Source organism: Crocuta crocuta, unplaced genomic scaffold, assembly GCF_008692635.1.
Source record: "Crocuta crocuta isolate KB4526 unplaced genomic scaffold, BGI_CrCroc_1.0 scaffold333, whole genome shotgun sequence".
In the NCBI taxonomy this organism is placed as follows: Eukaryota; Metazoa; Chordata; class Mammalia; order Carnivora; family Hyaenidae; genus Crocuta; species Crocuta crocuta.
In genome coordinates, this window is record NW_027532856.1 from 2,918,325 (window position 1) to 2,934,569 (window position 16,245).

General features: G+C 36.1%; 1 protein-coding gene across 1 annotated transcript in view; it reads right to left on the reverse strand.

Annotated features, from left to right (window-relative positions):
• The window catches only part of MED13 (mediator complex subunit 13), a 109,907-nt gene that overhangs the window by 51,038 nt on the left and 42,624 nt on the right, over nt 1-16,245 (reverse strand). The window contains exon 9 of the mRNA XM_077745625.1: nt 8,212-8,895. Coding sequence (XP_077601751.1) covers nt 8,212-8,895 — 684 coding nt within the window. The remainder of the gene's footprint in view (nt 1-8,211; nt 8,896-16,245) is intronic.

The following is a 16,245-nucleotide window of genomic DNA, read 5'->3' on the forward strand; positions in this document are numbered from 1 at the left end:
ATGTTATTCATTAACTGTATCTCTTTCCTTTTACTATGATAACAGTACTATTCTGTCCTGAAATATACGTGTAGAGAATTTAACATGGCTTAGAGTAGCACATGCTTTTAGACCTTTATTCAATAAAAATTCTTCCAGACAAGATACAATAGTATTTTAGGATTGACAATTATAGACGGAGATAAAGCTATAGAAGGAAATGTTAGGGAACAAATGAATTTAATAAATATCAAAAATCCTCTATTTTCTTTAATGGTACCTTTCCTGGTACCATGTCCACTATTCAGAATCAATCCTTAAACTGAGTCAAGCTAGCCATAAGAATAGCTTTATTGTATTAAGATATCAAGTAAGACTTAAAAGATTTAGATTACAATAAATCAAAACAAGTTTATTTCATCATTGACTCCTATGAAACAAAATAACTAGAAACTATCTTTTAGAGATCAAATAATACACTCAGTAACTGTGAAATATATACAATATAAAAATCAGGTATATCACTAATGCAACATAGGACCCAGTTCTACTGATGAACACTATACTTAAAAGATATCCAGATGTAGCCTTACTATAGAACAAGATATGATAAAATTATGCTCAAGTATAGTTCTTTCTCTGCTTAGGGTTTAGAAATGTTTCCCTCGGAGTCAAAATAGAAGACTATTTTAAGCAATCACAAATACTACTAGAATTAAGTGCTAACCCTTGAAAAATGATTATTTAAAAAACTGTAACATTACTTTGCAGAAACTTTGCTATCTTTAAAACTTATAAAGCTTAAAAGTTTTTTAATTTTTTTTTTTTGAGAGAGAGAGAGAAAGAGGGAGAAAGAGAACACCAGGGTGCCAGTGGGAGAGGTGCAGAGAGAGAGGAACACAGAATCTGAAGCAGGCTCCAGATGAGCTGTCATCAGAGTCTGATGTCGGGCTTGGAACCATGAACCGAATGAGCCAACCAGGTACCCCAAAAGCTTATAAGGTCTTACAAGCCACTATTCTAAAACAGATGCTAGCATTAACCAATAAAGAAACTAAAAATAATTAGAAGCAAAAAGATGTTGCCACAGATGTGTATATCCAGTATGTAGCATATACTATGATCCACCCCAACCTCTCTCTCCCCAAACTAAATTTTTTTTTAATTTTTTATTTATTTCTAGGAGAGAGAGAGAGAGACAGCGTGAGCAGGGGAGGGTCAGAGAGAGAGGGAGTCACAGACTGAAACAGGCTCCAGGCTCTGAGCTGGCAGTCAGCACAGAGCCCGATGCGGGGCTCAAACCCACGAACCGCGAGATCATGACCTAAGCCAAAGTCGGACGCTTAACCGACTAAGCAAGCCACCCAGGCGCCCCACCCCAAACTAAATTTCTAAGAAATTAGAAACAGAATTTTGCTTTAAAGTAGCTGCTGAAGGCACTGGGTGTTCTATGTAAACCAATTTGACAATAAACTAAGGGAAAAAAATAAAGTAGTTGCTGAAAAATCTGGCATCAACTGTGGCACATGGAAGTCTAAGAATAAGGGGAAATGTTTAGAAATGATGTATCCTCTTAGTCTGTACTCGTTAATCAGCCATCACCATCTAAAACTCACTAGAAAAACTAAGAATACTGCTTTCTTTTGTTTATCCACCTATTATGGAAGCACAGTACCACTCTTTAACAGCAATCAATGGAAAACTTCTTTTATTTATACCAAATGGAAAGTAATTTTTCATTTAACATGAATGAAATTTCTCCTCCAACATTCTAAAAAAGCACACCTACAAAATGTTTATTAAAAAAATGTTTCTTTTTAAATTTCTGCTGATAAGATTCTTGCCTATTTCTGTATTATGTATTTACTCCAACTGAGTTAATAGTGTCCTCTCTTAAGCTTCAGATACATGGCCACAAATGCCTGATAGAATCTTTCGGAAGGCTCCTCAAACTGAATTCACAAATTTACAACGTTGAGACACGTGTGGCTCAGTCGGTTGAGCATCTGACTCTTGTCTGATTCTTGATTTAGGCTTAGGAGTTCCAGCCCCGCATCATGCTCTGAGCTAACAGTAAGAAGCCTGCTTGGGATTCTCTCTTCCCCCACCCTACTCACACTTTCTCTCTCTCAAAATAAATAAACTTTAAAAAGATTTTTTAAAAATATTTACAAAGTGTATGTAATACAAATACATATTTAAATTTGTTTAATGTTTATTTATTTTGAGAAAGCATGAGCAGGGGAGAGTCAGAGAGAGTGAGACACAGAATCAAAGCTGGCTCCAGGCTCTGAGCTGTCAGCACAGGGCTCAACACGGGGCTTACACCCACAAACTGCAACATCATGACCTGAGCCAAAGTAGGACACTCAACCGACTGAGCCACTCAGGCACCCCTACAAGCACATATTTAAAAGTCATGGGGCACCTGGGTGGCTTAGTCGGTTAAGCGTCCGACTTTCGTTTAGGTCATGATCTCGCGGTTTGTGGGTTCAAGCCCCACGTCGGGCTCTGTGCTGACTGCCAGCTCAGAGCCCGGAACCTATTTCAGAGTCTGTGTCTCCCTCTCTCTCTGACCCTCCCCTGCTCATGCGGTCTCTCTCTCTCCTAGAAATAAATAAAAATATTTAAAAAAATAAAAGTCATATTGTACAGTAGGGCACCTGGGTGGCTCAGTTGGTTAAGTGTCCTACTTTGGCTCAGGTCACCAACTCATGGCTTGTGGGTTTGAGCCCCGCATCAGGCTGTGTTGACAGCTCAGAGCCTGGAGCATGCTTTGGATTATGTGTCTCCCTCTCTCTCTGTCCCTTCCTAACCCCTGCACGCTTGCTTGCTCTCTCAGAAAAATAAACATTTTAAAAAATTAAATAAATAAAAAATAAATCATATTGTATACAAAGGCATAGTTCAACATATAAATTTCCCAATCCCTCTCCTTCGAGATAACAGGGGATTAACAATTTCTTGTACTTTAAAAAAAATTGTAAAAATTACATAAATCTTAATTTCGTGTAAAGTGAGTAAAAGGGTAGTAGTTTTCCTCCTCTTTCCCTCATAAAATAAATATGCTGGTCTTTAACTCTTCTGTTACTCCCTTACTGTACTATTTACCTACAAAATCCACACATCCCTACGATCTCTAATTTCCTAGGGCCCTGTATCACCTTGTATATGAGCCATTCAAGAGTCTAAACTGATGTCCTTTCATACATATATATCTCTTCATTTCAAATTATCTTTCAATAATGATACTTGGTTAATATTTCTAAAATCTTTAATTTCCAAAACCCTGTTATTTTACCTACTTCAAAAAAATGTGCAACAGTGCCCCTATCATCTCAAGGAAAATACGTAAGCTCAAAAACAGTATTTTATAAACAATATTTTTTTATTCCATTATATAGCCCTACCCCCCTTTTCAGGTCTCATTTCTCATCATGGCATAGCAAACTACTAAGCAACACCATATAATCGATCCATAACAAAGTACATAAAACTTTTGGATCTTCATAAATTAAATTATTCTTCACTCTAGTTCTCCATCCTTAATATATTTTATGTATGCTTCTATCAGAAAATGTGAGTTTCCACTGGATTACAATTTCATTTAGGGCCAGGACCAAATTCATTTTATACTTGAACAATGCCTTACAGCATCCTGAATATTAGAGAAACTTCAGTCTTATTCAAACTGATAAAACAGATATTTGAAGAATAGAAATTTAAAAAAGATAATGTTCCAAAGGATGAAAGAATGCAGGAGTTGCCACAGCTCCCTAATTAACTATCATATATTTAAATACACTTTATAAACTCAAGAGTATGAAAAACAGATAGAAATTTACCAGGAAATTTATTATATAAAGCAATCTAGGCTTCTGACTGGACTATTCTGACTAGAAAAGGTTTGATCATATTCTATCCTTAAACTTCTACAATACTTCTATAAAGAATCCAAGATGGTTGTTTAAATGCCATCAAGAGATGGCATTTATAATTTCATAAAATTTATTTTATGACAGGGGACATCACCTGAGTGAGGATCCTCATCACATCCTATCTCAAGTAATATTAATGGTATGTACCCGAATCACTAAGTTATCCAAACAAGATACTTTTAACTATGAAAGATCCTTTAACTAGTGTGCCAGTAGCAAACTCCCAGTTGTGACAATCTAAATTGTCTCTTAATGCTGTCAAATGTCACCTGAATGTATGAGTGGGGGAGTAAAAAATTGCCCCAACTGAGAACTAATGCCATATAAGAGAACTACAAGGACATAATCATTCAGATGATTAAAACATAAAACCAAAAAACTTCTAACCTATCAAATATAGAACAATTATATTCTATAAATGTTTTAGTTCCTTTAACAAGCAACTAAACCTGTGACAGTTGAAGTTTTTCCACACTCTAATCTACTACTATAATAAATAAAGGTTTGTATCCAAAAGTAAATTGTAACACAATACACATTTTTAGTAACTAGTGTAACTAAACTAAAACATTACTCACGTGAGACACAGAATTAAAAAAAATAAAAAAATAAAAATAAACCCTTTTATTCAGTCTTTTCTTTTCATGAAGCAAAAAAAAAAAAAGGTGACCAGGAACAAGTGGAAGCATGTTATTTCCTTAATTTACATAATCATGACCCAGCACCATTCTACTCTGCATGCTACCTTTCAATATTACACTTCTTCTCGTTCTTATTCAATGAGAAAAATGTCAAACAATTTCAAAACAGATTCTAAGGTTAAATTGTATTAACTTTTAAAAAAAGGTTTATTTTTGAGATCAAGTGCGGCACATATGAACAGACAAGCAGGGAACGGGCCGAAAGAGAGGGAAACAGGATCTAAAGCAGGCCCTGAACTGACAGTAAAGAGCCCAATGCAGGACTTCAACTCATGAACCTATGAGATCATGACCTGAGCCAAAGTCGGACACTTAACCACTTAGCCACCCAGGCGCTTCCAAATATATTAACCTTTTTTTAATGTTTATTTATTTTTGAGAGAAAGCAAGCGAGCACAAGTGGGAGAGGGGCAGAGAGAGAGGGTGGCACAGAATCTGAATCTGAGCCTGATGCAGGGCTCAAACTCACAAACCATGAGATCACGATCTGAGCCAGAAGTCAGATATGTAACCAACTGAGCCACCCTAGCACCCCCTAACTACTAAGAGACCTTCATTTCATTTTACCTACAGATGCTCATGTATACAAGTGCATTATTTAAAGTTATGGCTAGAATTCTTGGATCTTATGAATGTAATGTGACGATAAACTCACCCTTTAAGTTTTTTAAAAATATTCATAATACCACTTTTCGTCCTTAACCCTACATTTTTTTACACTAAATAAGAAAATATAATCTAGAAAGAAAACAAGTTCTAAAATCATAAAGTAACTGTAGGAACATACTGTTGTTTCATTTATCCAAACTTCTGCTGAATGTCCACTATGGGCATAGAATTGTTGTAGGGATGTTTGTGTCTGTGTGTATATTCTGGAGGAACATAGCAGTAAACAAGATAGAAAGCCCCTGCCTTCATAGCACTCACATTTTAACAGGGAAAAGATCATTAACAAATATGTAATATGATTTCAGATGATACAGGATGATATAAGGAAAAAATGAAAGTAGTGAACAGGTAGGTAGTGATTTGGGGAGTGAAGAAAAGCCATAGGTTAGATAAAATGGTCAGGAAAATAACTCCTAAGAAGGTAACTTTTCAGCAGGACTGAATAAGAAGGGGTGAGATGTTTCCCCCATCTGTAATACAATACTAAAGGCCATTTGGAATGAGCTTTGAAGAAACCTGAAAGCAAACAAGAACTAGACAGGAAACTGGGTAGAGCTTCCAGATGAGGAAAAAGGGTTTGGATTTTATTCTAAATGTAAAAGGAAACTGCTGAAGGGTTTTCAGCAAATGAGTAATGCAACATTTAACTTACAACAAAAACTCTACTGTGTAGAGAATATATGTATAGGAGAAGTACAGAAACAAGAAGACCAATAGTAGTTTCAGGCACTAGCTCAGGACTTTTATATTATATCCAGCACAAATAATATTAAGATCTTTTAAGACTTATTTCCAAGATATCATTTGCTTTCAAGAGACTTCCTGTTAAATAAGCTAGTTGTTTTCCATGATCAAAGGGGACCCTGAAGGTCCCTAAATTTCAAATCCAGATTAATTTTAACTAAAAAAACAACAACAACAAAAAAAAACAACATACTAGAATACTCTTAAGATTCAAAGAGCCAGATAAGGTACACAGGTTTACTAAGATAATAAGAAATATTGTAAGAGAATAAATCTTTAACAGTAGGGAAAATGAAAGAAAGGCTACAAATGGGACAAACATTTTACTTAGTCTCAGGGAAAATCAAAATCAGTAAAACACAGCAGAGAAAGGTCACGGCCTAGAATATGAAAGAGGGGGTAATGGCAACCTATATAAACAAGAGAACCAAAATGCCCAAAAAACTCAGAGAAGATATGAACCTGTATCTCTACACAGAAATGAAAAGTAACAGTTGAAAATGGAGGAACAAAAGGGTTCCTTTTCTAAAAAAATGAATAAGCTACCTGGTGAAGACCCTAGATCCTCCTCATTCTGCAATTTTAGGCACCAGGTTTCCCCTCCAAAATATCCCAACCATATTATCATAAAGTAGTGTATGAAATTAATACATAGTATAAACTAAACAACCAGCTCCCCCATTCCTTCATTCTAAAATGTGTACCATGAAACAATAATTATATTTCAAAAATGTGATGAGAGAGGTATCTGGTTGCCTCAGTCAGTTAAGTGTCTGACTTCAGCTCAGGTCATGATCTCACAGCTCGTGGGTTCGAGCCCCACATCTGGCTCTGTGCTGACAGCTCACAGCCTGGAGCCTGCTTCAGATTCTGTGTCTCCCTCTCTCTCTCTCTGCCCCTCCCCCACTCATGTTCTGTTTCTGTCTCAATAATTTAAAATAATTTTTTTAATAATAAATAAATAGATAAATGCGATGAGAAGCAGCATAGTAAAGAAAAAGATTTTTAAAAAGTTACAGAACATTAAGAAGGGGATACTATTTTCTAACAGCCAGGGGTCACCTGGGTGGCTCAGTAGGTTAAATGTCCTGACTTTGGCTCAGGTCAGATCCCATAGTTCACGAGTTTGAGTCCTGGCTTTGGGCTCTGTGCTGACTGCTCAGTCTGGAAGCCTGCTTTGGATTCTGTGTCTCCCCCTCTCTCTGCTCCTCCCCTGCTCACACTCTCTCTCAAAAATAAATACACATTTTAAAAAAATTAAATAAACATTAAAAATGCTTTTAATTTAAAAAAATTTTTTAAAGATTTATAGAAAGAAAATGCAAAGAATTGGAGGGGGCAGGGAATGGACTAAAAGACAGGGTATACAGACAATTCACAGAAGAGAAAATCTAAATGCCCAAAGAACACATTAAATGATGCTTAATCTCACTGGGAATCTTGACAACATGTATTAAGACAGTAAGATGACATTCTGCATATAAAAAATTAGCCAAATTGAAGGCTCATAATAACAAATACTGATGAAAATATCATTATCATACTCTGCTGGTTGATGAAGGTGTAAACTGGTACAGCTGGAGAGCCAACTTGGCAATGACCCTTAATGCCCAATGTGGACAAACCCCATGGCTCCGTAATTCCACTTTGAGATGTATTCCCTGGAGAAATCTTACATATGTGCACAAGGAAATGTGTACAAAAAGTTCACTAGAACATCCTATGTAACTGGAAAAAACTGAAAGTAACCAAACTGTCTCCCTTTAAAACAGTAGATAAATTATATATATTCATAACAAATGCTATAAAGCAATTAAAATGAATTAATTAGAACTGCATGTATAAAAACACGTACAGAAATGATAAACACCAAATTTAGGACAGAGGAAGGAAGAATGGAGGGAAAAAAAACAGTACATAGGAGTTCTAATGATATTCAAAATCCTTAAGTTGTTTGATGGATAAGTGCTATTATTTTCTCCACTTTTTTGTGACTAAAATATTTCATAATAAAGAGTTTCCCTGAGGAAAAAACACAGTAAAGAAATTATGCAAAACTAGTATTTAAAGGATTTATTATTGTAAATCCTACCCTGAAGCCAATTCTGGAGTTCTAGTATTAAGAGCTTACATCATTTCCACCCTTAAATTATAATAGTGACTATTAGAAAAATACATACTCTGTAACTGATGTTACACTTTCCTGTCCAAAAGGTCCAACTGGATCATCCTTGAATTTATCACTTGGAAGTTGAGGAGGCAAAAACTCTACATCTTTTTTCTTTGGGACCTTGTAATATTTCCAGGCTAGATTAGCTTCATCTTCTTCCAAGTTTACTGCTGTACCAACATATATTGTAGGTTCTACAGCTTCCTGGAACTGAGATGGGAAAGACTGAGATAAACTGTCTATCCTATCTTCCATTGGTTTAGAAGGAACCAACGGATCTGGTGTTGGCATTTGATAAAAATGTTGACTTTGAGGAGTTGAAGGTGTTTTAGTTACTCCTTCATCAACCACATCACACGGGTGAGGACTAAGTGGGGGTGGTTGAGGTGAATTTGCCATTTCGGTGCCATGCATCTGAGGAGTCTTTGCTACATCGTTAGTTCGGATGTTTGAAAATCTCACTTGACTGTCTGGAGCGGAGATCACAAGTCTTTGGCTAGCTGAATCTGCATCCATGCCAACATCATCACTAACAGAAACACGATGGTGAAAAGGAGTCAAGGGGCGTTTCTGTGGTTTTTCACTCTTTTCTTGTTTTTCATTGGTTTTGTGCTTAGGAAGTACTTGTTGTTGCTGACTTAAAGATGGTGCCTGTCCCTGTTGTCCAGGATTTCTTGGTTTGAGATTTTTGTGCCTAAAAAGTTAAAAGAAAGGTTTAATAAAAGGTTTATAGTATCATTAATACATCAGAGTACACAAGTAAACACTATCAGACATTCTATATATCATTCTTTTTTACATATAAATCTAGGAGTAAAATTATTTGAATTTACATGTAAAAAATTACTTTCGAGTACCTGGGTGGCTCAGTTGGTTAAGCATCCAACTTCAGTTCAGGACATGATCTCATGGTTTGTGGGTTCAATCCCCTCATTCAGCTCTGTACTGACAGCTCAGAGCCTGGACCCTCGTTCAAATTATGGGTCTCTTTCTGCCCCTCACTCACTTGTGCACGCACTCCTCCCCAGAAAAATAAACATTAAAAAGCAATTTCCAATAAAAAATAATAAAAAATACTTGGTTGAGCAGCCTAAAGCTAAGAACTGCAGAATGACTCCTAAGAGCCAATTCTATTCTGCTCTAAATGAGCTATGTGATCAGACAGCCAAAGATGGTTTACTTACATAACCTAAATATTTTAGCATCTGAATCAAGAGACAAAATTCTAGTTAAGGTAAAGTTGGGTTTAAAAAGGTCTGAAATTTATTTATTTATGAATGTACCTGTAAATCAATAGCTTGGCTGAGCTCAGTAATCATCTACAATCCTATAGCAACCATTTAGAAAACTTACTGTATAGAAACGAAGTTAATCATTCTGGATAGCACTGCAACTGACTAATGGGCCCCACACCTTATCTACCTTCCTTCTCCCAAGGCTTACCACTACAGAACGAAATCTGCTAACTAGAAAAAGAAAACAAAATGTCTAAAGAAAATTTTTTCCCTCATAATGTGAAGCAATTTCTAAACTGAAAAACTTAAAACTTATACCTAAAAATCTAGTAATTTTGTTCAGAGTTTAAGATTTCTTTCAGCATAGTAAAAATACTGTGCACTTTGAGATTTCCAAGCTAAACTGGTAGTGATGTATATTTTTTTAACTAAGAAACTAGAAAAAAAAATGTGGATGAATGTGAAGTTAAAACATGTCCCAGGAATGTAAAGTATAACATTCAATAGGAACCAGTATTATTCACTACATTAACAGAAAAGAGAAAAAACATATAATTATCTCAACTAATACATAAAAACATGACAAAATTCAACATAGAATTCATCACTAAAAAAGTCAAAAATCAAACACTAATCTTAATCTGATAAAGGACATCTATGAAAAACTACACTAATATCATACTTAATGATGAAAGACTGAATAACTTATCCCTAAAACTGGGAACAAAGCAAGAATACTAACTCAACATTTCTATTCAATAATTTTATCAAAAGTTTAAGCCAATGTAATAAGAAAAAGAAAGATTAAAGATTTCAAAGGAAGAAGAAAAATTGTCTTTATTCATGCTAAACATGGTAAGCTTTACAATGAGGAGTCAGGCTGACCACTACCTTCTCCACCTCAACAAATTATTAAAAGTGGAATAACCAGACACGTGTCTTCTGATGTGCAACACAGCACCACCTGTGAAGTGGTTTCATCAAAAATACTGAACCTGAATTCATTAAGCCTCTCAATCAGCCCCGTCCAACAACACTTTGATGACAGAAATGTTCTATATGTGGCTCCTGAAGACCTGAAATATGGCCAGTGCAACTGAGAAACTGAATTTTTAATTGTATTTAAATCCAAATGCTTTAATTTAAAATATCCACTAATGGTTACTAACACTGCTAGGACTAGACAGCACAGCTCTAGAGCTAACTTCCATTTACAGAAATGCAAGAGATAAAGAAATTAACTGACACTAATAGAACAAAATACAATATATGACAAATTTGAGAAATATAGAATATGAGACATTCCACAGGACACCTGACCTAGTTTTCCCAAGCATGCCAATGTCCTAAAAATGGGGTGGGGGATTACAGGAGAGACACAGAAGACGTATCAACCAAGGTTACCCCTTGTCTGGATCCTCGTCAAACAATCAACTACGCAGACATTATATTTTTCAAAAAGACATTCTGAAACAATCTGTAGAGGCTATCAGATGATACCAAGAAAATACTATTCTTTTTACTAGGTCTGATAATGGAATTATAGTTCTATAAAAAATATTAACAGAATATTATCAATTAATAACAGAATTAAAATTAATTAGAGTTGCATACTGAGGTAGGAGTGAAATGATAGTTAAGATTTGCTTTAAAAATCTTCAGCAAGGAGTGCCTGGGTGGCTTAGTCAGCTGAGCTTCCAACTTCGGCTCAGGTCATATCTCACGGTTTGTGGGTTTGATCCCTACATCAGGCTCAGAGCTCAGAGCCTGGAGCCTCCTTTGGATTCTGTGTCTCCCTCTCTCTCTGCTCTTACACTCTGTCTGTCTCTCAAAAATAAAGTATAATACCTTCACAGTATTATGTAGTAGTATAAACTTAAAAGAAAAAATAGAGGGGCATCTGGGTGGCTCAGTTGGTTAAGCATCCAACTGTTGAACTCAGCTCAGGTGATGATCTCACAGTTTGTGAGTTTGAGTCCCATGGTGCTAACAGCGCAGGGCCTGCTTAGGATTCTGTCTCTCCCTTTCTATCTCTCAAAATATATAAATAAACTTTAAAAAAAAAAAAAAGAAAAGAAAAATAGAATGGATTTATATGTGCTAACACAGAAAAATACCCAGGATTACTATTTATCCAAAAAAGCTCCAAAATCTATAAAGAACTTATCAAACTCAACACCTAAATATCAAATAATACAGTGAAGAAATGGACAAAAGACATGAATAGACACTTCTCCAAAGAAGATATCCTGATGTCTAACAGACACATGAAAAAATGTTCAACATCACTCATCATCAGGTAAATACAAATTAAAACCACAATGAGATACCAACTCACATCAATCAGAATGGCTAAAATGAACAACTCAGGCAACAAATGATGTTGGAGAGGATCTCTTTTGCATTGCTAGTGGGAATGCAAAAACAGAACTACCCTATGACTCAGCAATTGCACTATTAGGTATGTATCCAAGAGATACAGGTGTGCTGTTTCAAACTCCAATGTTTATAGCAGCGCTATTGACAATAGCCAAAGTATGGAAAGAGCCCAAATGTCCATCAACGGATGAATGGATAAAGATGTGGTATATATATAAATACACACACACACACTCACACACACACACACACACACACAGGAGTATTATCGGCAATCACAAAGAATGAGATCTTTCCATTTCCAACTATGTGGATGTAACCAGAGGGAATTATGCTAAGTGAAATTATTCGGTCAGAAAAAGAAATATCGTATGACTTCACTCATATATGGAATTTAAGATACAAAACAGATGAACATAAGGGAAGAGAAGCAAAAATAATATAAAAACAAGGAGAGGGACAAAGTATAATAACTCTTAAATAAAGAAAACAAACTGAGGGTTACTGGAAGAGTTGTGGGTGGGAGGATGGGCTAAATGGATGAGGGGCATTAAGGAAAACACTTGCTGGGGATGAGCACTGGGTGTTACACATAGGGGATGAATTACTGGAATCTACTCCTAAAATCATTATTGCACTATATGCTAACTAACTTTGATATAAATTAAAAACTAAACCAAAAATAAAATTAAAAAAAAAAAGCACCAAGTTGCAGAACAGCATACATAGCAGAATGCCATTTGTATGAAAAGAAAGTAGATAGGCAGATCCTAAGTATATAGGAGCAAGAACTCACAGCTTTTATTTCATGTGATTATTTGAATTTTTAAATAGCATAAAAATACTTCTAAATAGCATTTAAAAATGAGCAGTTGGTTATTCCAATGTAGGAATAATCCCTTTGCTGATCATCCTCTTTGAATACTTTCAATGACAAGAATCACATTACTTTCTAAGGAAATGCATCCCCCCATTCACTGTAAAAAAGAGAAACTTTTTTTTTGAGAGGGAGAGAGGGAGAAATTTGGGGAGGGGCAGAGAGAGAGAGACTCTCAAACAGGCTCCATGCTCAATGTGGAGCCTAAAGCAGGGCTCAATCTCAGAACCCTGAGATCATGACCTGTGGTGAAATCAAGAGTCAGATGCTCCACCTACTGAGCCACCCAGGCAATCTAGAATAATCCTTTTAGATGAATCAAGTTCAATAAAATGTTAAAATTTTTTAAAATTTTCAGTAAAAGAGGTCTAGATGAAGCAAATGTAGTAAGTAAATATGGATGGCTGATATACAGGAGAGCACTGTCCAACTTTCTTACTTCTCTGCAAATCTGAAATTTTTCACAACAGATAAGGTAGAACTAAAATGCAAAAAGTAACGAAATGGAAAATAACTGGAGCAAGATTGAACTGTCCTAAGGTCCTTCTCTGTTCCATAAAGAATGCAGAGATACAAAAATTAGCTTTAGACTTCACAGAAAGCAAATGAGATATTAACAAGAATTAAAATAGAGTAACTACTCAGCCAGCTAAAAGAAAAAAAGAAGATAGTCAACAATAACAGCAGGAAAGGGAAAGGAGAGCAAAGGAAAAATTAGGCGATAGGGGAAGCAGAATAAGGAGGTGGGAGTAAGCAGGCATTATGACAGTTATTATTCAAATATTTTAGTGTCTACCACAAAAGTCCTCAAAGTATGGTCCGTGAACTCTTTTAGGGTTGTATGGGGCCCAAACCACCATCAAAATAGCATAAAACATTATTTGCCTTTTTCATAATGTTGATATTTAACAATGTTACAAAAGCAATGGACAGTAAAATTTTTGGCAACAGATCTCAAATCAAGGCAGTGGTACTATTAGTAGTAGTACTTTGTTCTTTACCACCATACACTCAATTTTTTGAAAAGTCATTTTCACTTAAGAATGTCCTTCAAGGCACCTGGGTAGCTCAATCGGTTGGCCATCCAACTTTGGCTCAGGTCATGATCTGGTGGTTTGTGAGTTCAAGCCCTGTATCAGGCTCTGTGCTGACAGCTCAAAGCCCGGAGCTGCTTTGGATTCTGTCTCTTTCTCTCTCTCAAAAATAAACATTAAAAAAGTTTTTTTTTAAATTAAAAAACAAAAACAAAAATAGAACGTCATTCAAGAGGGGACCCTGTGTGGCTCAGTCAGTTAAGCGTTCTGACTTCAGCTCAGGTCATGATCTTGCAGTTCATGGGCTTCAGCCCCACATCAGTCTCTGTTCTGACAGCTCAGAACTTGGAGCCTGCTTCGGATTTTGTGTCTCCCTCCATCTCTGACCCTCCTGGGCTCATACTCTGTTTCTCTCGAAAATAAAAAATAAAAACAGTAAAAAAAATTGTTTTAAAGAATGTCCTTCAAGACAGTAAGAATGATTTTTTAGTAAGTTTCAATCTCTGCATACACCGCTATTTTTTTTTAATATTTATTTTTGACAGAGAGACAGAGTGTGAGTGGGGGAGGGGCAGAGAGAGAGAGGAAGACACAGAAACTGAAGCAGGCTCCAGGCTCTGAGCTGTCAGCACAGAGCCTGACATGAAGCTCAAACTCATGAACTATGAGATCATGACTTGAGCTGAAGTCAGACACTCAGCCGAGACACCCAGGCGCCCCTGCATACACAGCTTTTCATATTCTATCTAAAAAGACTTGGGGTGCCTGGCTGGCTCAGTTCGTAGAGCATGCAACTCTTGATCTCAGGGTCATGAATTCTAATCTCATAATGGGTATGGAGTTTATTTAAAAAATAAAAACTCAAAAAAGAAGTACATAAAAAGATTTCTGCTACATATTATAAATGTTTATTTTTAGTTTTCCTTTTGAGAGAGAAATCATAACCTGGGAAGGGACAGAGGATCCGAAGCAACTCCATAATGACAGCAAGAGAGCCCTATGCAGGGTCCAAACTCATAAACCGTGACATCACAACCTTAGCCAAAGTTGGACGCTCAACCAACTAAGCCACCTAGGTGCTCCTCTGCTACATATTATAAAACAATGGCTGATTTATGGAAAAGCCTTTATATAAATGAGTTGTAAGCTTAAACAGCCTTTTTAATGGAACACTGTTTTCTTTCTTTTTTACTAATATTTTTTCCTCCCCAACTTTTTAAAAATTTTTTAATGTTTACTTATCTTTGAGAGAGAGAGTGTGTGAGAGCGCAAGCAGGAGAGGGGCAGAGAGAGGGAGACACAGAATCTGAAGCAGACTCCAAGCTCTGAGCTGTCAGCACATAGTCTGACATAGGGCTTTAACTCACAAACCGTGAGATCACGACCTGAGCTCAAGTCGGATGCGTAACTGACTGAGCGACCCAGGAGCCACAATGTAACACTATTTTCATGGAGCAGTGCCTAGATGGCCAGGTGATTAAGTATCTGATTCTTGATTTTGGCTCAGGTTGTAATCTCCCGGTTGGTTAGTTTGAGCCCTGCACTAGGATGTGCGCTGACAATGGGGAACCTGCTTGGGATTCTCTCTCCCTCTGCCCCCTCCCCCCCCGCCCCACACTCTGTCTCTCTCTTTCTTGCTCTCAAAATAACTAAAAAAAGAAAAAAACAAAAAACACAACAATAATTGACTGATAAGCCTCAGTTACCTAGATTTGATTATTTGGCAGACTTGGTTATTTGGGTCTCAAAATGAATAAAATGAGTGTCATTTTAAGGAAGAATAATGAAATGTGAGCTTTTATGCAAGCTTTTGAATTTGGAAAATTGTATCTGACAGTAAGCTTCACAGCTTCCCATACTGAAAAGATTTTTCTGGTGGGATCATTGGTGATACTAATGAATGCAATTTTTTTTAATGCCATAAAACAAAATGTGCCAACACACAGAGGATCTGCATAATGCCATGAATTGGTATTTTCCAAATGATAAATGATGTTATAAAATCATTCATAAGTAAAAGATCCATTCAGTTATGCAGTACAAGAATTTAATTAATATGGCTTCAGATTACACATTAAAACTAACCTTTAAGAAACTACCAATTGTGAAATTTTGGTGTAGTATCAAAGAATATCCACAATTACCTGAAAAAGTACTAAAATACTGTTCCCTTTTCCAAATGCATAGCTATGTGAGCCTGGATTTTCTTCATGTAGTTCAACTAAGACAATATACACAAAAGGTTGATTGTAGAAGCATTGGAGAATCCAGATTATCCTCTATTAAGTTCAACATTGAAAAGATTTGCAAAACTGTTAAAACAGTGCCACTCTTCTAATTTTTGTTTTGGAAAATATAGTTGATTTCTATAGAAGTATTTTATTTATGTTAATATGTACTGGGTTTGTTGTTTTTTAAATAAATTTAATAGAGCTTTAAAATTTTGCTAAAATAGGAGTGCCTGGGTGGCTCAGTCGGTAAGCATCCGACTTTTGTCTCAGGTCACAATCTCAGGTTCA